General features: G+C 40.7%; 1 protein-coding gene across 5 annotated transcripts in view; it reads left to right on the plus strand.

The window, feature by feature from the left end:
- RABEPK (Rab9 effector protein with kelch motifs) overlaps nt 1-24,211 on the plus strand; it is a 29,228-nt gene that overhangs the window by 111 nt on the left and 4,906 nt on the right. Inside the window, exons 1-6 of one of the 5 annotated variants that reach the window (XM_063431053.1) lie at nt 1-19; nt 1,211-1,278; nt 10,295-10,452; nt 17,647-17,799; nt 22,253-22,414; nt 23,630-23,779. The exon at nt 1-19 is cut by the window's left edge and continues 56 nt beyond it. In XM_063431053.1, coding sequence (XP_063287123.1) covers nt 1,226-1,278; nt 10,295-10,452; nt 17,647-17,799; nt 22,253-22,414; nt 23,630-23,779 — 676 coding nt within the window. In that variant the 5' untranslated portion in view covers nt 1-19; nt 1,211-1,225. Of the gene's footprint in view, nt 29-1,210; nt 1,279-10,294; nt 10,453-14,879; nt 15,059-17,646; nt 17,800-22,252; nt 22,415-23,629; nt 23,780-24,211 lie in introns of those variants that run through there. The other 4 variants (XM_063431054.1, XM_063431055.1, XM_063431052.1 and 1 more) reach the window with 4 other exon arrangements.

A 24,211-nucleotide genomic window follows, 5' to 3' on the forward strand; every position in this document is an offset into this window, starting at 1 on the left:
TGTATTGCAGGAAAGGAAGGTAAGGTAAGTGGGCATCGCCAGTGTATCGTTTTATTAGTAATATCGAGACAGTATGGTTTAATAATGATAATGCATCGCCCCCTGTCCGAAAAGCATGGGAGCTCTGTGCTGTGTGCATGGCTTTCACGGGCTGGTGAGAACAAGAAATAATAAGAAATATATACATTTAGAAGGGGAACTACGAGATATTGCAACAAATTAATAGTAATTATATTAAAATCCAGAATACCTTGTATTACATACCCAGAGAGGGGTGGGTTTTCTAGATAAGGTATACAGTGGGCATACTGATTGTAAAAAAATATTAATACTATATACAAACTAGTCTCAGGATTGTAGGGTTTACTCGCTAAACCATTACATTGTAGCCTATGGAAAACATTATTGCAAACATTTAAGATTTGGAAAGTAGCCATCCACTCCCCTTTACCATCAGCTTGCCTATTTTTGCTGGAATTTTGCAGTTTTGTTTCAGTGTACTGCTCTGTAAGTAATACTTTAAATTATAATATCTAGTCAGGAAAATGCTTGAAGTGCATAGTCCAGGATCATACCTGCTAGCAAGTAAAATTTAAATGCTCTTAGTAATGTGGTCGTTTGCCTACATAAATTAACCCTCATAGAAATGGGTATATCATTTATCATATTGACACATTTTAATATTTTCTTCATAATTTTTAAGCTGCAGAAAGGACTTAACCTCTGTAGTGCCACCTTGATTGTGGAAATGTGGGTGCCACCCCTGTCTGAATCTACATGCTTCCTTGTGAGAATACAATAACTTAGTGACAGATGTCATTCAGAGTGGTATTGGTAAAGGTGCTTATAATATTTAATTACTTGGTATTGACCTATGAAAGCTATTTTTCAGTGAGTTCTTTGTAACCTTTTGGTTCACTGTGCTTGACAGGGGTATCACCGCATGCTAGCTAAATCTGTATGTCATAGCTATTAATTACAGCTCAGAATATAAATGAGGCATTCAGATCTTTCCATCTATGGACAAGATTTTATCACCAGATATGATTATCTCTATTAACATTAAAAAAAAAAAATATTTATCAATTGCACTGTATGTGTAATATGCTATCCAATTAGCAAATTATCAGTAATACATTAATCTCTGGTTGTTAGGTCCATCTCGGTACGTTTGAACTATGACTCTTTAACCAAATTTTTTCTATCTCAGGCTGTATATATCCAAATGGAACTTATGGAAATTCTGGAACCAGAAGATATACCCAAAGAATCAACATGGTAATTAAATCTATATGTGTGTATGTATTTGTGGTCTGGTACAATAAGCCGAGTTTTAGTAAAGTCGGTTGTGGTGTCCCGGAACCAACGTTCGGGTAGGCCTGTAAAAGAGGGTCCACCAAGATGAATGGCTTGATAAAGGGAGTGGTGGGTGGGCTGAACCAGGCGGTCTCGGCCCAGAGGAAGGGGAGGTATGTTTATTTATAGGCTGGGTGACTCCTCCCACAACTACAACAAATATATATAAACAATATGTCAGTGCTAGAAACATTAATATGTTACTATGCAATACATGAGATTAAAGCAACTCTGCTGTTTGCCCTTTGGTCAGATTCTTGTGACTTGTGGATTGAGGGTAAATTAGCTTAGCAACTGAAATGGATCTTTACAAAACAAAAGAAACAGCGCTAGAGAAACCAATACTAAAAAGGGGACAGCAGACCTAAGGTAGAGTTCCCTCTAAGCCCTACGCGTAGGAATAATTTAAAGGTAAAAAGGGGAAAGGTTGCGCCAAAGACAGAAGCAAGTATATATATATATATATATATATATATATATATATATATTTATTTATTTATTTATTTTTAAAAAAAAAAAAGAGTCCAATACTAATGTAAAATTCAAAACACAAAAAGAAACCTAAAGGAGTCCTAGATCAATATACATGCTGCAATTAAGAAAAAGAAAACCATAGTGGTATTCGAGGCAGAGCGGGAGCACCCGATCGCTGTCCCTGCAGCTGTGATCGCTCTGACAGGCTGTTAACCCCTGAGGGTTAACGTTTATTTTTTTTTAACCCTCAGGGGTTCAATTTATTTAACTAATTTCAATGTTTTAAAATTATATATTGTGCTAGCTGGGGTGGGTGAGAGTTATGGGAAATTGGAGGATTTACTGTTAGTGCTGCTTACTGCTAGTTAGGATTTAATGGTAAAAAAAAGTGTAAAAAAAGTTTTAAGAAAGTTTTAAAAATTTAACAAGTTTTAAAAAGTAAAATAATACATTAAAAAAAGGCTCATTACCACTACACCTGGAACAAACTAGAGAAAAAATGATCCCACACTAAGGTTTAAAATATGCCTTTTTAATTACCCCTGGGTGTATTCATTAATAAATAGTATATATTTGTGGGGAAGTTTCAATAACCAACCAGCTAAACTACTCTGAAATGAAACATGGACACATCGTAAAAGTTAGAAACAAACTGAATGGCTGTCTCAAATGTGCCCCTTTAACATCCACATATACCTGGCAAAGGTACATACGGGGGTATTGCTGTACTTAGACGACGTAGCTGGGCAACATGTGAAGTATTATACAGTCGTAGTACACACAAGGTTTGCAAAATATACTGTGCAAACTCACTTTGTGTGTCAAAAAGGCAGAAAAAATTCTTATTACCACTACACTTGGTACAAGCACGCTAAGGTTCAAAATATGCCTTTTGAAATACCCTGGGATGCCTTCGTTAAGAAATGGTATGCCTTTATGGTGTAGTTGGAATATGTAGACTGCTCAAATGCTCCAAAGTGGCACACGGACGCATCAAAACCCTCCATGAAAATTCACACTTAAAAACCTGAACTTGTCACGTCTCTTTTACAGCACTGTAACTTCACAAAATAGTGTCTAGGTCATACATTGGGCATATTGTTTTACTCAGAAGATGTAACGGAGCATACTTTGTTTTTTTTTATGACAGTGGTACATATCAAGTGTAAGAAATACTCAGCAAAAATGCAACATACATGTAAAATGCTATTTTTTTCCCCTCACCACAAACATTGACATAAATTGGTGAAAAAATGGGGACAAGTTAAGGCACAATATATGCCCTATAATATACCCTAGGGTGTCTGCTTTATCAAAGGAAAGTCTTTTGTGTGGTTATTTGAACAGTCACACGGCTATAATACCTTAAAATGAAAACATTGGCCCGTCAAACCATCTACGAAAATTCTAACTATAGAAACTGAAATAGCTTTGTCTCTTATATGGCATTGTAGCTTTGCAGAATAGTGCCAAAGGCATACAATGGGGATATCGTTTTACTCAGCAGATGTAGCTGAACACAATATGGGGTTCTGTGCAGGAATAGCACACACCAGCTTTACGAAATAAACATTACAAAAACCTGGTTATATGTGTATATGCCAAAATATAGAAAAAACACAATTTTACTCCAATATTTAGCAGAGATTGGCGATGAAATGGCTACGTAAAAAGTGTCAAACTAACCTTAGGTAAATAGCCTGTGATGTCTACTTTATATAACTATATACTTTTGTGTGGCAATTTTGTTTTCTGTGATGGCTATTAAACCTACAAGACAAACATACCAACTTCTAAAACTGTTTCACATTGAAATTTTATTTTAGTCCTTGTGTTTTGTGACCTGTAAGTTTCAAAATAAGCTGAAATCCTGTACATATTATGTACTCTATAAATCAAGACGCATCAATGAATTTATTTTGAATTACTTTTTCTAAGCTGGACATATTATGCACACACTATTATTGCCAAAACTGTGGGTGGGATATATATATATATATATATATATATATATATATATATATATATATACACATTGTAGTAGCTTGCACTCCAAGAAGACTTTTGTAGTGCCCGGTGCTGGTTGTGGCAAAGGTAGATATGGGTGTAGAAACAATTGCACTCCTGGGACTTGGTTGAAGTAGTAAAATTTAGCTTTTATTTATTCCATATAAAATATAAACGTTTCAGCTCCAACATGGAGCTTTCATCAGGACAGGTAACATGTAACAAATGTGCAGACAAGAGAATATATACCCCCGATCCCTCCAAAACAGACTGAACACTCAAATTAAATTAAATATGCACCACAGGAGTGTACTTACTGAATCAGTGTCCGGATGTAGCACAGCTGGCCATGGCTGTCTCCCACTCTGCCCTTGTATCTGCATAATTGGGGCTCAGAGGGAAGGGGGGAGTGTTTGTGTTCCAACCATTTCCTGGCAATATCCAGTATGCATGGTTTGAGGTTACCATGATTACAAACAGAACTTTAACTCTCATCATCCTTAGCCAGCGGTGTTGCCCGGGTACTTGATTCAGTAGTGTAAAAAAGCTTGTATAAATAGAAAGCTACTAAGCAGTGAATTATTAAAAACAAATACTCGCAGGACAAGATGGTGAATCGCAAAGCTAACAAATTATTAGTATAATAGACGGATAGTTAGAATGCATCTTATCTATAAGTTTAAGGGAAGGGCTTGGTGGGAGTAGCGACAGAGTACCGTCAACCTTATAGTAATAGCTTTTACTGGCACTTTTTTTTAAGTAGCAAAAAGGTTTTAGTGCTAAGACAACATAACCTCAACAGAATAGCTATAGCAGGGTAATAGCAATATGAATGAGTTGGTGCAGGACTTGACACACAGTGACAGTGCAATTAAGTAACTATTTGAAAATAGTAACATAATATAATTGTACATATTAGGTATATTGAGCTGGACACATAATGACATGGTATTGTCAATACAGTAACTAACACATGTAGCAACAATTAATATACTGGTCACATTAAATGTAATGTAATGTTGTCACATTAAAGTTTAGCACACCAGAGATAAGTAGCAGATGCTAAGTATAGACATAGAGGAATTATCCTAAAAATACTGATAAGGCACATTTTTCATTGAGACCCTTAGGGTGGACAGTATTCAAAGTTTTAATCCAATAGACTTCCCGTTGAAGTAAAAGTTTCTTACGATCTCCTCCTCTGCGAAGGGGGGGGATGTGGTCTATAGCCATAAACTTCAACGTTGGAAGGGGGTGTCCAAATGCCAAAAAGTGTTTGGCCACAGGGAGGTCAGCCTTATTGTCCCTATAGGCTATGCGGATATTAGAACGATGGTTCCTTATGCGTTCTCTTAAGGGGAGATCTGTCTTTCCTATATAGGACAATCCACAGGGACACAGCAGCTTGTAGATTACAAAGTCTGTAGTGCAAGTGAGTCTATGTTTGATAGGGTATCTCTTCCCTGAATGAGGGTGAGTGAAGTATTTACCTGGTGACATGTGACTACAGGTGACACAGCCCAGACAGCGGTAGCAGCCCCAGTTAACAGATGTCTGTTCCTTGGTGTAACAGTGCACTGGATCTGTTTTGACAAGAAGATCCTTCAGGTTCCTCCCTCTTTTATAACACATCATGGGGGGGATTGTGGAAGACCTCTGGTAGGCTCGGGTCACGTTCTAGGATGCGCCAGTTGGACCTTAGTGCATTTTGTAGACTGTTGGACGCTGTGTGGTACGTGGTTGGAAATACCAGGCGTGGATTATTTTTGGTATTCTGTCGTGCTGGCTCTTGACTTTTAATCAGTGCTTGTTGTAAGGTTGATTCTTTATAGCCTCTATCTCTGAATTTGGTCCACATCTCTTTGATCTGTTTTTGGGTATTCACAGGATCAGAATTGTTGCACACTACCCTCATAAATTGAGAGAGTGGTAGTGATTCCTTGAGTGGTTTCGGGTGGAAACTGTCTGCTTTGAGTATTGTATTTCTATCTGTTGGTTTGGTATAGAGGGTGTATGCCAATCTGGACTGGTTCTTGTAGATGTGGACGTCGAGGAAGTCGACTTCTGTGGGGCTTGCTGTCATTGTGAGTTTGACCGGTGTGGGTGCTTCATTAATCGAATCTACCATAGATGTGATTGACTCCAAGTCCCCTCTCCATATTATAAACACATCATCGATGAATCGACGATAGAAGATTATATTTGCAGCAAAAGGTTGTAGGATGTGTAGGGACTCAAATACAAACATGTAGCTGTTGGCATACATCAGAGATATGGCTGCCCCCATGGAAGTGCCTGATGTCTGTTGGTACCAGGTGTGTTCAAACCTGAAGTAGTTGGATTATGGTGTAGAGACTCTTGACGTCACATGTCACCAGGTAGGTAGTCTCATCTGGAAGTATGGTTTGATGCAGGAGTTTCAATAAACTAGGAGTATCTTTTATGCAGGTTGGTAACATTTCCAGTGTATTCTTAAATAGGAAATCTAGCCATTTCGCCAGTGGTTCAAGGACACCCCCAATGGCTGAGACTATAGGCCTACATGGAGGGTGGTCCATACTCTTTTGGATTTTGGGTAGGGTGTAAATGATAGGTGTTCTCGGTGTAGGTTGGATTAAAGCTTTTTGTAGTTCCATGGAGAGGTAGTTGGCTTCAAGGCCTCTTTGTATTATCGAGGATACTTGCTTCATGATCGGAATTGTGGGATCTCCCGGTAGTTGTTTATATGTATTGGTGTCCTGTAGTTGAGACAGTAGTTCCTCTCTGTAGTATTGGTAGTTGAGGAGAACTATACCACCACTGTTGTCCGCTGGGCGTATGACTATATTGCTGTCTTTAGCCAGGGAGTTGATAATCATATGTTCTTTTTTACTGGTGTTGCAGTATACATGTTTTCTTGTAGTCAATGCTGTTTCGGTGTCTCGTTGCATGTCTCTCATGAGTGTCTTAATAGATAGTTGCTGAGAAGGGGGATCAAATGTGCTCCTTGATCTGAAGATTGCTGTGTCTCCCCATTTTTTGGCATTTTTTTAAATAATGAATGAGAATTTATCTATGTATAAGTGACATAAAATTAAAGCCCTGTTTGCCCTCTAAAAAACGGTATATAATATGTATTGGTGCAATAAATGACAGATGCAAATTGCATTTGAACACAAACAGCAAAAAATGCAAAAATGGCTTGTGTCCTTAAAGGACTACTATAGGCACCCAGAACACTTAAGCTTAATGAAGTCGTCTGGGTGCCAGATCCAGCTAGGATTAACCCTTTTTTCTATAAACGCTATGTTTACTTTAGGGTTCATCCAGCCTCTAGTGGCTATCTCATTGACAGCCGCTAGAGGGCTTCCGTGCTTCTCACTGTGATTTTCACAGTGAGAAGACGCCAGCATCCATAGGAAAGCATTGTGAAAGCTTTCCTAAGGACTGGCTGTATGCGCGCACGTCTCCTGCTGCGCATGCGCATTCAGCCGAAGCGGAGGAGAGGAGGAGTAGAGCTCCTCACCTGGCGCTGGAGAAAGAGGTAAGTTTAACCCCTTCCTCTCCATCCAGCCCGGCAGGAGGGGGACCCTGAGGGTGGGGGCACCCTCAGAGCACTATAGTGCCAGGAAAATGAGTATGTGTTTTCCTGGCACTATAGTGGTCCTTTAACCCCTTAAGGACACATGACATGTGTGACATGTCATGATTCCCTTTTATTCCAGAAGTTTGGTCCTTAAGGGGTTAAGGGTAAGACAAGCTTTTGAAAAGCAGCTCAATATGGGGAAATAATGAAGTTTAATGTTAAAATGTGTCCAGAATCTGCTGGAGACACAACATGTTTAGAGGACTCTCCTGTAATTAAATAAAGAAATGAGAGTGACTGTGAGTTTCCAATGAAAGCAGCAAGTTGATTCAGTAGTGAGCATGAGATAGGATTGACACAGGCTGATTAGCAATCTAATCACTGGGAGCCTGTGTGAAATGGTAGGATATACACTGATCAGCCCATTGTACAGCGCTATGGAATGTGATGGTGCTATATAAATAATAAAACAATAATAATAATCAGCCACTACATTAAAGCCACCTGTCCAATTTCATATACGTCTCTCCAGTATTTCCAAAAGAGCTCTTATGCATCCAGGTTGGCCCTCCAGGGATCAGATTTGTTGCTTCAGCACATCCCACAGATGCTCAACTTGACTGAGATATAGGGAATTTGTAGGCCAAGGCAAAACCTGAACTCATTGTCATGGTTTTTCTCGGCATGATTTTCATGACAGAGTCCAACTTCAGTTATTTACAACACATTGCTTGTTGGTGGATGAGGCAGTGTATGGTTATTGGACGTGAATGGTTGTGTTTCTCCATCTCTTTGTTAATGCATGCAACCACTCCTTTCATAGACCCCACCATGCTAGGAGCACCATCAGTTGTCACTCTGGCTAGTTTAGCCCAGTCAAGCTCCAAATCATTCACAGTTTGGAAAACTTTTTCATAGATATTGTAATGATTCTGAGCAGGTCAGAGAGGAAACTTATGCCAGGGTTGACTTCAGGTACTTGATTGGAATTATTAGACATAACTTGATAAGAAATAATAGAGTAGAAAGGTAAGCGGGAGAATGGAATAATAAATATAGAGAAAGTAGAACCTATAAACGGAGTTACCGGTAAGAATATTAAGGGATAACAGAAAATAAGAATTAGGCAATACGCCCCAGACAGGATTATAAAGTAACAGGAAAACCTATAAGAGAAATTATAGGTTAGAGTTAATAGAAGGAACAGGAGTGAAGGTTTAGACAATATTCCCTAAGCAGGTTTACGGTAACAGGGATACAATTAGATAAAACTAAACAGGAACATAAAGGATAAAGTAAAACAGCTTAAGTTAGTAATTGAGCGAGGTGATCAGCCTCTTTGGTATGAAATTAGAACTGCAGTTTCAGGGTATTTTAGGATACTTGCAAATAATAGGAAAGTCTGTAATATCCAGGTACGTTGGAACAAAATCAATATGAAAACAAAGCCCAGTATATAAATAAAGCAGGTTTGTTTTGGAGATAAGGTTGGAATAAATCAGGATGGTTCAAGGTAAGTATGTTGCGAAGTATACCGAACACATCAGTATTTGGAAACGCTATATCGATGATAAAGTTATTGTTTGGACTAATACCATCAAACTACTTAAGGAATTTGTCAAGGTATTAAATAATAACGCCATTAACCTTAAGTTGACCTATGAAATAGGTGGCAAGGCCATTACTTTTCTGGACATATCCATCATGATTACCGACCATGGGAACGTGACCACCACCTTGTATGGAAATCCAACCGCAACAAACAATCTTTTAAATTGTAAGAGCTATCACCCACTCCCTCTCAAAAGAGGAATACCAGTGGGTCAGTACCTACGTTTACGCCGCAATTGTTCTACGATTGAAGATTTCAAGATCAAAGGTACTAAAAGAACAATTCAAAAGCAAGGGATATCCAAATAGATGTCTGAAAAACGCATACCAACGTGCCCTGATGATGGATAGGAAAGACCTTTTGATGGATAACCGTACCAGCGATACCACACAGACAATAAGAGTCTTAGGGTGGTATACCAAATTCATTAGGATAGCACTGCAGATGTCTACTGAGCCAGACACAACAAAGCTCAGAGTGGATATCTGCCGCTAAGTATATGCTGGTGATACTCTTACATCATCCAGGGATTATGGAACATTTGTGTATCTATTTGTATTTTTAATTCACACTTTATTGGGATATCTCAACCTTTGAATTTAGTGTATATCGTATATTCCTACTAGCCTACTGTATATTTCCAGGCAATGCAGCTAGTCACATTTGTCGTTTGGCATTGTGACAAGAATTTTGTGTTTTCTCTATTTTTTTCATAAGTATGTTGAGTAAAGCAGGTTTTCTTCAGCTCAATGAAGTGGTCTGGGTGCCAGGTCCCCCAGCCACTAGAGGCGCTTCTGTGACGCTGGATGCGAAATTTGCATCCAGCGTGCAGAACGTCTATTGAGAAATGCTTTCCTATGGACTGTTTGAATGCGCACGCGGCTGACGTCGGCGGAGGAGGAGAGGTCACCAGCGCTGAGGGAGCCCGGCACTGGATAAAGGTAAGTGGCTTAAGGGGTTTTAACCCCTTCACTGCCAAGGGAGGGGGACCCTGAGTGTGAGGAAAATGAGTTTGTTTTCCTGACACTATAGTGATCCCTTAAAATATATATTTTGAAACAGCAATGTCCTACTTGTACTTATTAGCTCTATAACTTGCACACAAAGAAACAAAAAAGCATGTAAACACTCAGTGTTTTTAAACTCAGGACAACATTTTTAATCTATTTAGATTTTTTTTCCATTAGCTTTTGTAGATAAGTAATGTTTTTTCTATTTTGTATGTGGATTTTTTTTTTAACATAATATGTCTACAGCAACTGCTTTTTATGTTTCTCCAGGTATGCCCTTGTTCCACGCGGCGAGGCTCCACATTCACGTGTAGGTCATACCTGTATGTATTTACCTGCCACTGAAGAGTCAGAAAAAGGAAAAGTTCTCATTATTGCTGGGGCAAATCCTGATAGCTGCTTTTCTGACACCCACATCCTAGACCTTGGTAAATAAAGGGGGCTTTTACGTGCTGTCTCTTTTATAATGAGATTGGTTAAACACTTTAAAAATGTTCAAGTGGAATAAATCATGTGCATTATTTAATAGCATAGTAAGGAAAAGCACAATATTAACGTAACATGGTCAGGAAAAGCACAATAATGGCACAATGATAACTTAAAGGGACTCTAGATCAAGCATGTCAAATGCAAAGTCTGGCACGGGCCACATAAACGAGGTTTAAGTTTATTGGGGCTGCAAAACAAAAAAAATACCTTTTAATTTTCATAGAAACGTAGGTTTATTTTTAAAAGTACAGTATAAACAAAAACCAGCATTCCCCTCTATTAAACCACCCCCTCTATTAAATCCCAGTCCCCTTCTCTACTAAACTCAACCGCAGGTGAATGAAGAGATTTGATACTGTCACTTTAAGAAAATATAATAACATTTATTAAAATAAAGTAATTTCACTTTGGCAGACTTCTGCAGCAATAAGGATATGAAATAATAAGGCATGAATAATGAGAATCTTGTTTCAGTACTGCTTTACAAGAATATAGCATTTAGAAATAAATTTAAATAAAGATTGCTTAATAAGCAGTAAGTAGTATAGTCTGTTAGACTTCGATGTAGTTTTGACAGAGCAGGTGATTCCTGTTGTTGGAAAGTAACACAGTCTTTTAACTTGAACCAGTAAATATTGGCAATGATATATATATCCTGGTATGAGAAGTGGTTATAGTCTTTTAGACTCCAATAATAATAATTGACATAAATGAGCAATTTAGCAAATGAGAATTTCAACAGAGATAGTAAGGGGAATTCCAGAGGGCGGACTTTAGTATTCCTTTTCCTTATAAAATAACTTTAGGTAAGAACTAATTAGTAATCCCAATAACTGGAGAACATATATTGCCTTTCTTGGATGATGAACATTGTAGTCCTTTCCAGAGTGGAGTGGACTATGGTTCCCTGAAGTAAGTGGAGAGAGGCAGGAATCCGAAGTGAAGTCTGTTTCTTGTCAGGGTGTTGAGAGTAGAGCTTAGCCAGGAACAAAGCCAGAGAGGTTCGGTGCACAGGAAATCAGTTAGCAGAGCTCCGTCGGGAAGCAGCCAGGGCCGGATTAACATAGGGGCTGATGGAGCTGCAGCTTCAGGCCCATGCCCATGGAATAGGCCCATTTAAAAAAAAAAAAAAATATATATATATATATATATATATATATATTTTTTTTTTTTTTTTACACTCTACTCTTAGGTTTGCCATCTGACTGGTATTTTACTGGCACAGCCGGTATTTGAGGCTGCCTGGCCGTGCCGGTATTGCAGTAATACCGGCAATACAAATGCAGGTATTTTTCTCAGAATAAATGAGAAAATAAAACGATTACTCTGCAATACCAGCACCGGCCAGTAGGGGTCATTGTGTGTGGAGAGAGGCAGGGTTAGGAAGTTACAGCATATCCCTGCTTCTCTCTACTACTCACTGATCCTTGGGGGAGCAGCAACACAGCACAGAGTCCAGACAGCAGCTCTACAGCTCAGGTAAGTGAGGGATGGGGGGAAAGGCAGCAGGGACACATGGAGACACTGAGACACTAGGGGACACATGGAGACACTGAGACACTAGGGGACACATGGGGACACTGAGACACTAGGGCACATATGGGGACACTAGGGGACACATGGGGACACAGACACTGGGAGACCTGGGAAAACTGAGACACTTGGGGACACTGGAAAACATGGGGACACTGAGACACTAGGGGACATATTGGGACACTGAGACACTAGGGGGATACTGAGACACTAGGACACAGACACTGGGAGACCTGGGAACACTGAGACACTTGGGGACACTGGAAAACATGGGGACACTGAGACACTAGGGGACACATGGGGATGCTGCGACACATGGGGATGCTGTAAGACATAGGGACATTGGGAGACACTGAGACATTGGGACACGGAGACACTGTGTCCCCATGTCTCCCAGTGTCCCCCAGCCAGTGTCCCTAGTGTCTGTGTCCCCAAGTCTCCCAGTGTCTGTGTCCCATGTCTCTCAGTGTGCCTAGTGACCCCATGTGTCCCTATATGTCCCAGTGTCCTCATGTCTATGTCCACAACTGTCCCCATGTCTCCCATTGTCCCCAAGTGTCTGTCTCCCAGCCAGTGTCCCCTAGTCTCCCAGTGTCTGTGTTCCCATGTCTCTGTGTCCCTAGTGTCTTAGTGTCCCCAAATGTTTCAGTGTCCCCATGTCTCCCAGTGTCTGTGTTCCCATGTCTCTGTGTCCCTAGTGTCGTAGTGTCCCCAAATGTTTCAGTGTCCCCATGTCTCCCAGTGTCTGTGTCCCTAGTGTCTCAGTGTCCCCATTTTTCCCAGTTTCCCTAAATGTCTCCGTGTCCCCCTGTCTCCCAGTGTCCCTATATGTCCCAGTGTCCCCATGTCTATGTCCCAACTGTCCCCATGTCTCCCAATGTCCCCAAGTGTCTGTCTCCCAGCCAGTGTCCCCTAGTCTCCCAGTGTCCCCTAGTCTCCCAGTGTCCCCTAGTCTCCCAGTGTTTGTGTTCCCATGTCTCTGTGTCCCTAGTGTCTTAGTGTCCCCAAATGTTTCAGTGTCCCCATGTCTCCCAGTGTCTGTGTCCCTAGTGTCTCTAGTGTCTCTAGTGTCTCAGTGTCCCCATTTTTCCCAGTTTCCCTAAATGTCTCCGTGTCCCCCTGTCTCCCAGTGTCCCCCTGTCTCCCAGTGTCCCCCTGTCTCCCAGTGTCCCCATGCCTCTAGTGTCCCCGGGTCTCACTGTGTCCCCAGTATCCTAGTGACATGGGGACCCACTGAGACATTGGGACACTGAGAGAAATGGGGACACTGAGACACTGGGAAACTAGGGGACTGGGCAACATGGGGACACTGACACTGTGATACATTGGGACACTGAGACACTGGGTGACTTGCGAGACTGAGACACTGGGAGACAGGGAGACACTGGGAGCAATCCATCTATACAGCAGAATCAAACTGTGAGTAGAATTTTTTCTGATGTCACTCCTTGTGATTTACATCATGCTTTGTCACGCTTAACTAATTAATTATACAAATGATTAAGGCTGGTATTTTTTTCCAAGAAAGGTGGCAACCTTAACTACTCTTCACATACTCTTGCTTAAAGGAGCACTATAGGGTCAGGAACACAATCATGTATTTCTGACCCTATTATGCGAAAACCACCACCCTGGCCCCTTCTTGCCTCCCTAAATATAGTAAAATATTACTTGTATTCAAGTCTGCAGCTGCTGGCTCTGCCTGTGAACTGACTGTCTGCTGACATCATCAGAAGTGGTGGTCTGAGCAAATTACAATACTTCCCGGCCAATCAGCATCTCCTCATAAAGATACATTGAATCAATGCATCTCTATGAGGAAAGTTCAGTGTCAGCATGCAGAGGGTGGAGACACTGAATTGCAGTGCTGCACACTAGGCAGTACTGCCCCAGGAAGCACCTCTAGCAGCCATCTAAGGAGCGGCCAGTGGAGTTATTTTCTCTGAAAAGACAGTGTTTACTGCAAAAAGCTTGAATGGAATGATTCTACTTACCAGAACAAATACAATAAGCTGTAGTTGTTCTGGTGACTATAGTGTCCCTTTAAGTTTGGAAGCTTAAGAAGGATGTATGGGAACAAAACTTGTGTGGACTGGCTGACAATAAAATTAGTTTAGGTAATGCAGACGTTGGTCTCTCTAACACTGTGGCATGTCCCCTTTATGCTACACTCACTACATACACCTTTTCTCTGTCTCAGATTATATACCAGGAACATCTGTCTGCTAGTAAGAAGGTAAGGAGACTAGTGGACCAGCGAGTGCTAGGGGACAGTCCTTAGAAAGCATGGAGTGAGCGCATCATTAGACGCATTTATGTCAAGCTCAGGGTGCTGCCTGCATAGTATGCCCTTGGTTGGACAGCCTGCAGTATTGGCAGGCAGCCTGACTTGCATTCATGCCAGGCTGACATTCCAATTCTTTGGACAAACATGCCCCCTTTTTGGGCATGTTCACCCCTTTTGGCAGGTCTGGTCACGTGATTTGCGCCAGTGGCACACCCTTTTACCGCGCCCATTGATTTCATGCTTCACTGGACACTGCTGTTAGGGGTTATGGATTTACTTGAAAGATAGAAGCATAAATTAGAGAGCGATTAGCATAGAGTATGTGTTTTCTTATAGCTGCATCCTATGAGTTTCCCTCCAGCACCATCTCCATCAGATACATGATGCTTGGGAGGTATGACTGTTTTAGTGTTTTTGGTCGATAAGATTCCGTAATTAGGCCCATCATAATTGTCAGCACCAGGCCCACTGTGCTCTTAATCCGGCCCTGGAAGCAGCAACAATGTAGCAAGTAGCAAGAGCACACCAAAGTTGAACAAACATTGACTGAGCAATTTGGATGCGATCGCGGATTCCTTTTGAAGGGAAGCGGGTGGTGTCAGACGCATGGGTGGAGACGGATCGGCTAAACACGAAAGTTATACGGGTAATGCCGATCGGTCCGAACAACATGGAGAAATTCTGACAGGTGTATTGATTTTATATCCTTGTCTTTTCCTGAATAAGTCCCCAAAATTTGTTTTGAATATTTTTATTGTTTTCACAATATGACGTCATGCATCAAACTGATTTGTAATAAAGCAAGTGATTGCCCACGCAGGGGCTTAAGCATTGGTTTAACACAGTATATACAGTTGGTTGCCTGCGTAGAGGCGGATTTGTCTGTGCCAGTGTAGCTTAACTTTTTTTGTGCACAATTGGTTGCTTTGTGTTTTATAGTTTTGTGTACTGTGTTGCCTTTTTGGCTCTGGTAGAGCGTTAAGTAATTGCTTTGTGTTGACTATTGTGTGCCAGTGCTGTGTGTTCGCTGGATGGTAAATGCAAATTGTCACCTGTGCTGAGGCGCATTAATCATCTTGCAGACATTCCGCAATAATCAGAAATACAGAAAACATTTCCAACTTTCAACCTGAGGTGCATATTTGTTTTTAGGCTGCTGTGGAGTAATATATAATGAAGCTATCTGGCTATCAGGTATGCAGTAATAAGCGACTGTACAGGCCGTCGTGCAATAGTCTGTCATTATGCATGCAACGGCAGACAACGTTATGTCATGACCATTTGGCGTTTTAAGCTGACATAGTAATTTTATGCTGCTGTGCAATAATTCTTTATGTAGCTATTTGGGTATCAGTTTTACAGTAATAAGCGACTGTACAGTCCATTATGCAGCAGTCAGCCATTAAATATGCATTAGTGAACAGTATCAACTTATGGCCCCTATGGGCATTATGGACTAAACTGTACATTCCTTTGGCAATATAAACTGACTTGGTAGAGGAGAGCCAGCATCACATTGACAGAATAGGTAAAGACTCAAGATATAACTGCAACTTTGAAAATACACATGCGAGCTATCAGTCGACTGGATCGCCCTGTCAAGAGGGTCACCTACATACCACATATACCAACTAGCATAACATTATATGCAGAATGTGCAAAACTTAAAAATAAAATAAGTAAGAAATAAACGTAGCTTGTGAGATGCAAATGCAGGCCCGTGATCCACAGGGCCGCTATGTGAATTCCCATGTCCATCTGGGAAGGCCTCCCATGGTGCTGCCCCCACACTGTCCCCGGGGTGCCAGGCCTCCTTCCCTCACCCCCAGTCCGATCACCGCTCACCGGTCGGGTCCCCCACAGTTCCGTGGGCACTCAGGAGCTGAAGCTGTTCGTTGGGCCCCACCACAAAAACCCTCCGGCCGGCTGCTCCCTGCACCTCCCCAGCTCTGCGTGGTTCCCTTGAGGAGTGTGTCCCTGTGTCTCACCCGACGCCGGCCACATACTTGGAGCCGGCGTCCGCCCCCCACGACCACCGGTCCGTCGAGGGGGTCGGCACGATCCCGCCCCACCGGTCTCGCGGCGCCAGGGACTAGGCTTCCCGGGCACCCCAGACCTTGATGCCCGGGCACCCACCTCTCCCGCGGTCGAGGCCACGGCCTGGTTGATCCGTCCGGTACCTGGCCCTGCCGGGGCCAGCGCAAGTCGCCCATGCCAGACCTTCCTGGTGCGTCTCCTTCAGGGATAAATGTTCGGGCGGGCTGTACACGTTGCCTATGCCCGGTCAGGCGGCCTGCTTGGGCCCCGCGCGGTATCTGCCGCCCCGGGGTGTGCCGCCGCCATGCGGCCTGAGTTACCCCCCATCCCCCGGCCGGGTGGGTGAAGAAAAAAAGGGGGGGGAACGGGGCCGAGCCGCCCCTTGCCTCAGTGTATTCTTTCAGGCTGCTGTTTGTTGTGTCTCCCGTCCGCCCGACCGGTCTTATCGGCGGGAGTCGCCATTTTCCATGTGCGTGGTGCTGCGAAGGCCTGCTCGGTTTTTTTCAGCGTTCCCGGCCTGCAGTCTGCCTCTGTTTGGGGTCCCCAAGAAGCTTAAGCTTTGCCGGTTAATTGTAGACCAGTTAATGCCCGTTCATAGTACAATGGGCGCTCATTTTCGCGTTTTTTTCCGGGCCGAGGCCGGGAGGCTCAGTGTTGTGCTGCCTCTCAGTTCGGCGGCTCGGCCCCGCCCCCTCGTCCCCAAAATGTGTACCTCTTCATTATACAATACTGATGCATATATTAAGATGAGATAATGATAAACACCTTTTAAAAACCATGGGAGTGCCATCTTGCAGGTTTTTCGATACATGCGAGGGCTGGCAAAGATGCAATTTGTGTCCATATGTCTTGTAGGCTCTGTTTTTGGAGATGACTATCACCTGCAGTCATATTTTCAGGACCTACAGGGATCATAATACAGCTCAAGGGTTCATTGAGTATCTAGAGAATAAGGTCCGGGGCAACTTGAAATTCACTTTGATTTCTCATTTTACTGACTTAACTGTGGCAGTCTTTACACTAGTGATAGTTTCAACTGCAGGAGATGCAAGCTATTAAAGTTTATTTTGATACAGATTGTATTGTATGAAAAAAATTAAAGGAACACTCCACAGCCCAAGTAAAAAAATCATTGTGTGTGTGTTTCTCTAACCCCTTGTTGATCTGTCTGCTGTATAAAAAAGGAACGGTAGCCAGCTGTGTTTTGGGGATGTGCAAATTTTTGTTTCTACATGAAAATGCTGATTCTCAGTAAATACTCTGTTTTTTCTTTTAGACAGTCATGAGTGGGACGGCTCAGACTGGGATGGATTGTTACCTCGTTACGAGCATGGTAGCTTTATTGCTCATAGTGATCCAAGGAGCATTTGGGTTTTTGGCGGAGCTGAGCAATCACTGAATAGAAACTGTGTTCAGGTATTTCACCCAGGTAGGTATCCTCCTTTGTCTAAAGGGGACACATATGCTTCCTTAAAAACAGGCCCATCACGCACACTCTTAAATTTAACATGTTGCTCTTCAAATGCCAGCAAACATTATGGCATATAGCCAGACATGTCTAAGTGGAGCACAATGTGTGCATACTCCCCCGTAATTGAACGAAGATTGAGGTTTATGAAAGAGAAAACTAAAACCGAATACTAATATTGCAACACAATAGGTATATGTGTGTGTGTGTGTGTGTAATATATATATATATATAGGAAAACAAGGGTCTGGCTGCACTCACCTAAACATGCTTAAATGGGGTGCTGCTGGGGGCCAATAAGTACAGTAAAAATAGAAATCCAGCGCACTCACTTATCAACTAAACAGCTACTTTGATGCTGACAGATTTAACTAGTTTTATTAAAAACGCCTAATCTAGGCAAAAAATAATGGGGGTTTAGTTACACTATATGATCATACATTGCATAAGCCTGCCACAAATGTCAATGTACCCCATCTTTGGCAGGTCCTACTCTCACTGTCTACTAAATGAGCTACTCACTTGGGGAAATCCTTCCATCTCGAGTTCTCTGCAGTACAAGGGTTAAATAGGGTCCTGAGATGAGGCACCTGTGACAGGGGGCGGTGCAAAACCAAGGAGCTGGCTATACTCCTAAATATGTATATATATATATATATATATATATACACATCCAAAATAGGCAGGAGCACTCACTTGTTAAAAGTCCAAAATGTATTAGTATCCCTTACAAATCGGGTGCAAGCATGCCATGGCTAGTATTATGTATCCATCCAAAATAGGCAGGAGCACTCACATGTTAAAAGTCCAAAATTTATTAGAACATCTTTAAAAAACGATCAACGTTTCAGTCCTGCATAGAGGACTTTCATTCTGATGAAAGTCCTCTATGCAGGACTGAAACGTTGATCGTTTTTTAAAGATGTTCTAATAAATTTTGGACTTTTAACATGTGAGTGCTCCTGCCTATTTTGGATGGATACATAATACTAGCCATGGCATGCTTGCACCCGATTTGTAAGGGATACTTCAAGTGTGAGTGCAGGAACACTTTGGATTTTTATATATATATATATATATATTGGCAGGGTCAGAGAGGATTTTTATGTTAGTAATAGATTGGAGCGCTCTCTATTCCCAGCATGATGGGGTTAATTGGTGGGAGTCACCCCTTGAATGTTATCAACCAGGTGAATGTAATTAACCAGCACTAGGGTTTTAAAAGGTTAGTCTAACAGCTGGGAGAGAGGAGGCAGTTAAGCCTGAGACTGTGAGACTGTGAGAAAAAGACACACACACACACACACACACACACACACACACACACACAGACACAGACAGACAGACAGAGACACACACACACACACACACACACTGACACACATAATTTCTACCTTTGTGCTGGCGGCCGCATGGGGAGCTCAGTCTGATGGTGGCCACATGGGGGAGCTGGCTCTTCTGGCGGCCGCAGAGGGAGCTCTTTTGGCGGCCGCAGAGGGAGCTCTTTTGGCGGCCGCAGAGGGAGCTCTTTTGGCAGCCGCAAGGGGAGCTGGCTGTTCTGTCTCTGCTCCCCCGCCATCATCATGACGTCATATTCCGGCCCCGGTCTCATTAAGCTGCGCGCTGGGGCGGGGGAGCAGAGACAGAACACATATATATACAGTAAACGAGTAAGAGGAAAATTACAGCTAAACACAAACACAGCAGAAATGTAAAAACAGCCCTGGTCCCAAACGGTAAGAAAAGTGGTCTGGTCACTAAGGGGTTAAGATCATGCTATTCGTTGACAATATCTACATCTAAAACTATTCTGTCTAAGCAGTTTAGAAAATAAGAAAGTAAGTGCAATACTGAAATTGATATGTGTGCATGGGGCGAAACATTCGTAAGAACTAAGAAAAATTTACAAAATATAATATTGTTTGAAACACAGTGTGCAACAGATGGTATTTAGTGCCAACAAGATTAAATAAAATCAATGCTAGCGAGTCAGATATGTGCTAGAGATGTAAGAAGGTAGTAAGAAGCTATCTACATGTATGGTGGAGTTGTGATAAAATAAGAAAACTTTGGGTTCAGATTTACAGACTTTTATACGAGTGTGGCAGAATTAGATTTGAGTTAACACCAGTAACAGCACTATTGCATCTAGGTTGGCCAGATTTGACAACATTGCAATATTTCTTGGCCACACACAACTTTTTTAGCTGTAAAATTTTTGGTGGCAAGGGACTGGAAACAGTCGACTGAAATTTGTTATACTCAATGTGTAAAACAACTGACAACACAAGTTAAAATGGAAACGGGTATATGTTGGAGGAAAAGTAATGTAAATAAGAATAAACTGTTAGGAGAAAAATGTTTAGATGTGAAAATGAAATTCACGTAAAGTCTGAGTAAAATATGTACTTTAGAGTTTAAGAAGTAAAGTAATGTTTAAAAAAATCATCAAACAAAACTCTGTGAGTTTAGTAGTAAATAGATAGAAACACTTAAATCCCACAGTAGTTTAGATTTATGCACAAAAAATATATATAAAAACTTGCTTAAGAGTCCATATAGTCTTATAAGGGAGTCTTGAAGGGGTTAATCCTGTGTTGAGATGGGAGATACACTGTAGCTTTTACCTTTAAAAGATACAAAAGAAAACTTTCATAGTGTAAAACCGTTTTATTAAATCACAAGATACCCTTCCCCCCAAATAGGAACCCTTACTTGAGCAAGTTGTGATATTTGTTTCCAATATATCACGAAATACACATTTGTAAAATCAGAGGCTGTGTAGCCGTTTACCGTCCGCTGCTCTCAGTAGTTTCAAAATTCCCGCCCGATCTCAGCGCTGATACGGTGGGTTCTCTCCTGCAGCATGGGAGCATCAGTGTGTGGACGATTGTGAGCCGGCTATGAGCATCAGACCTCTGCACCCGATATCACATCAACGCGTTTCGCCCTCTACACCGGGCTTTTTCAAGATAGTGTATCGGATAAGAACAGCATCTTTAAATACATTTTCTTTTGATCAGCTAATAATCAACTGCTGATCAACTAATAGTCTAAAACATATTCAAGGTGGAGGATAAACAGGATCCTGTCATTGCTTAACAATTTGAAAATGTATATAACATACACGTACTTCATATTAATTAAAAATATTAAACCACATCTAAAATCATTGTGGAGGAAACATTATAGTGCAAAGGATTGTACTAATGTCAAAAACAATAAAGTATATTGTAAAACATGAGGTAGATGATATAAGTCTTTTAGACATTTATACACTTATAGTAATTATTGGGCTTCCTTCTTACATATCCATTAATGGAAAAAAAGGGGCGCATACACGAATAAAATAAAGGGAAGAAAACAACAACCTAATAAAGTATCAATTCCGGAAATACTGTTAATAAAGGTGTATTGAATCTAATAAAATGAAATAGTGACATCTAATGTCTATATTACTATTCTGGAGGTGTACATCTAATGAAACAGTATATCTGTACCCTAAAAAACAATAATGATCAGGAAAAAATATATCTATTATAATAATATTCCCTATATGCAAATGAAGGGAACACAACATTCCGTATAGTGATAAATCGCTACTAATTCTATCCAAAAAATGAAGGGGTCTTGAAAATGAGAAAATGGAAACCAGAAATAATTTCTCAGAATACGGTGGATCCCCCTTATGGACAATTATTCAAATATGACTCGCCTTAAGTTAAAAGATTCCAAGTCTATGTGCCTTATATAGAAGTTGGTTACAAAATATTTACAAGTTCTAGGTCCACATTTAAGCCTAGAGGGGCCAGAGATTTTAGATTGAAAATCCACAGCATTTCTTGATATATCAATCTCTTGGCCAGTTCTCCCCCTCTCCATGGAACATTAACCTTTTGTATTCCACAGAAAGTAAGACCGCCTGGGTCACTCCCATGGTGTTCCATGAAGTGTCTAGACACAGAATGTTTATCGAATTTCCTTTTTATATTGTATATATGCTCATTGATTCTCGTCTTTAACATTCTTTTAGTTTGTCCTACGTATTGTATAAAAAGCAGTCTTTCTAGCTTTTTACACTACAACAATTTTTATTATTTACTATTTGTATCTTGCTTATATTTACTTTTTAAAAGGTGCGCTCTCCTGTATTTTACAAAGTAATGTTTACATTGACCACATGTGCCCCAGGAATACATTATCGACATCAGTTATTGCATTACAGAATCATATGCGACTCCTTCTTTATGGACCAGTTGTTAAGCAAATCCCTTTATACTGTAACTTGTTAATCACGTCATTGGTCAATAAAAATGGTTAACTTACATGCACATTGCTAGTATCTAGAGAAACACCTTTCTTCCCTGTATATATTTTGATACACAAATAATTGGGTTTTTTTTTGTGCTATTAGGAAGCTCTGCATGGAAAAGTGCAAAAGTAAAGGGAGAAGCCCCCTCTCCTAGAACTTTTCACACATCATCCTCTGCCATTGGAGACAAACTGTATGTTTTTAGTGGGGGAGAAAAAGGTGCAGAGCCTGTACAGGACACTCGGCTGCATGAATATGATGCAGGTAATGTAATTGGTAACTAAAGTTATTACATTGGATTGATGATATTTATAGCATACATGATAAAAACTCAGAAAAAAAAGTCTTAAAAAAAGAGCCAGACAGTTAAACTGTGTCTCTTATTGACTGGATGGTATTCTAAGGCTTAAAGCAATGACAGGAAATGCAATATGTGCTGCATATTTTCTGTTTGCTGCAATAGGTAATTTTATTGGTAGGTTTCTATATAACTACTTATCTGACACATAAACTGACTCGCAGGATATTCATTGTTATGCTTCTCCACTTATGTATTCATAGTCGTTATGGAGCCAACTATGAAGCTGTGAAGCCCATACAATGTCATACTATTAGAAGAGAGGCATTTCCACCCATAAGGTGAAGGTGTCTAGAATTGTGTATATATAGAATAACTGACTAGCCCTTAGAAATGGGGTACATAACAGTTTTCTCATATAACTATTAATCAGAGGGTCAGACCTGCACAATAACCTCTAGAGTCCACTGTAGCACTTATGGTGCTATGAGTCCCCTAGTGCTGTCCCACAGTAAGTAGTCAAGCCGTTTTTAAAGTTTTAAACTTACCTGGGTTCTCTGGGCAGCTCCAGAATGGCCTCCTTTTCTTCTACATCTAAAGGGGAGTTCCTTTCTGGAACAGATTTTTCAATTTCATCCATGTTTAAAGGAAACTCGTTGACTGAGAAAATTCACCTAATATTCTCACCCACTGAATTTCATTCAAAGAATCAAAAATTGTCACTAATGCAGAAAGGGAGACCTAGATAAGTGTCAAAACATTGTAATCACCACCATGGGACAGAACCAGGGCACTTTAGTGGTTATGGAACCTAGCATGTCCCTTTAACAGTGAAACAAAAAATCTCATTATACACACCAAGAAAAGTTTAGGAAAATGAATAGCTGGATGAACAACATGAGCATTATTATTCCACAAAAACTGAAGAGCTACATGTAAAATCTGCATATTATATGTTTTATTTATGGGTATTTCCTTTTCCATTTTGGTGCATTATGCATGTGAGTAATATATATTTCACTGTTAGATTCGTCCTTTTGCACTTATATTTAAATGTAATATTTGTCTTGTCTTCTAATCCATATCCTTATTTAGTGCTGTAGTATCATTGTAAATATAACTATAACATTACAGTAACCACTTTGTCCTCATCATTTCTAATTTTTATCATATTTGGACAGCCTCCATGACATGGACTCAGCCAACTACATTTGGGAACCCACCTGCTCCTCGCCATGGTCATGTTACGGTAGCAGTAGGCACAAAGCTGTTCATACATGGTGGCATGGCAGGTAGTGCGTTTTTTGATGACATGTTCTGCATTGACACAGGTAAAGCTCTGCCTCTCCAATGCATTAGCTATTGCTTTACTGCCTTACTATATACAATGATAACTTTTTATTGTAGCAACAGTATTTAAACGACAAGCTTTCAAGAGTTATCCTCTCTTCCTCATGTATGAAGCAATACTGAGCAATATGATAGTTTAACACTTTGAAACTACTGATCTTGGCCTTGAATGTAATATTCTTGGATAAGCTTTTCAAATGATTTAATGTTTTTGTATAAACATTTAAAATTAGTTTTACTAAATATTAAAATACCTAAAAATATCACAGAAAAAAAAGATCACAATATTAAAATGTGTTTTATAACATTCAACTATTTTAAAAGTTTATTCAAATATTAATTCATTTGAAAAGTGTATCCAACAATATGCAATAGAGGCCCTTGTTAGAGATGGGGAGGTGGTGGGATAGAGG

The sequence above is a fragment of the Pelobates fuscus genome, chromosome 9, assembly GCF_036172605.1.
Source record: "Pelobates fuscus isolate aPelFus1 chromosome 9, aPelFus1.pri, whole genome shotgun sequence".
NCBI lineage: Eukaryota > Metazoa > Chordata > Amphibia > Anura > Pelobatidae > Pelobates > Pelobates fuscus.